Source organism: Buceros rhinoceros, unplaced genomic scaffold (genome assembly GCF_000710305.1).
Source record: "Buceros rhinoceros silvestris isolate BGI_N320 unplaced genomic scaffold, ASM71030v1 scaffold22747, whole genome shotgun sequence".
NCBI lineage: Eukaryota > Metazoa > Chordata > Aves > Bucerotiformes > Bucerotidae > Buceros > Buceros rhinoceros.
This window is the reverse complement of record NW_010423105.1, coordinates 18074-18555: the sequence shown is the minus strand read 5'-3', so window position 1 is coordinate 18555 and position 482 is coordinate 18074. Positions and strand designations below refer to the sequence as shown.

The window sequence follows — 482 nt, the reverse complement described above, 5'->3', positions numbered from 1 at the left end:
TTTTTGCAAACAGAGTCTGGCGCCCTGCCGCCAGCGCCCCCGCGGCCCTGGAGAGCCCCGTGTCACCTGTAAACAGATGGCCACGTTGACCCTGGACCCGAAGGTGGTGCTCACGGCCCGGGAGGACAGGCCGATGTCTTTGAAGAGTTTGGAGAAGGAATGAGTGAGGGCAACTCGCGGCCGCTCCTCTGCAACCACCACACAAGTGCGGACGCAGGACAGGTTAATCCCTCGGGCCTGGAAAAAACACAAGAGAGCGCAAAGGGCTGATGTGTGAATGACCTCGGCCACACCGCACCGGGACCTGACCCGCACGAGAGGTGACGTTTGCTTTTTAGCCCGGAGTCCCAAAGAATCCACTCCAGAAACGCAGGACAAACCCTGTTCTTGTATCCCGTCATTTCCTCTCCTCAGCTTCTCCCCGTGACCATAGCACGGCCCTGCCCGGAGCCCAGGGGCGCTGCTGGAGCCACACGTGCCGC

General features: G+C 61.2%; 1 protein-coding gene across 1 annotated transcript in view; it reads right to left on the bottom strand.

Moving 5' to 3' along the window:
• The window catches only part of DIP2B (DIP2 disco-interacting protein 2 homolog B (Drosophila)), a gene marked incomplete at its 5' end in the record, with an annotated part of 22071 nt that overhangs the window by 3962 nt on the left and 17627 nt on the right, over positions 1-482 (bottom strand). Inside the window, one exon of the mRNA XM_010140320.1 lies at positions 67-237. Within this exon, the coding sequence (XP_010138622.1) occupies positions 67-237 (171 nt within the window). The remainder of the gene's footprint in view (positions 1-66; positions 238-482) is intronic.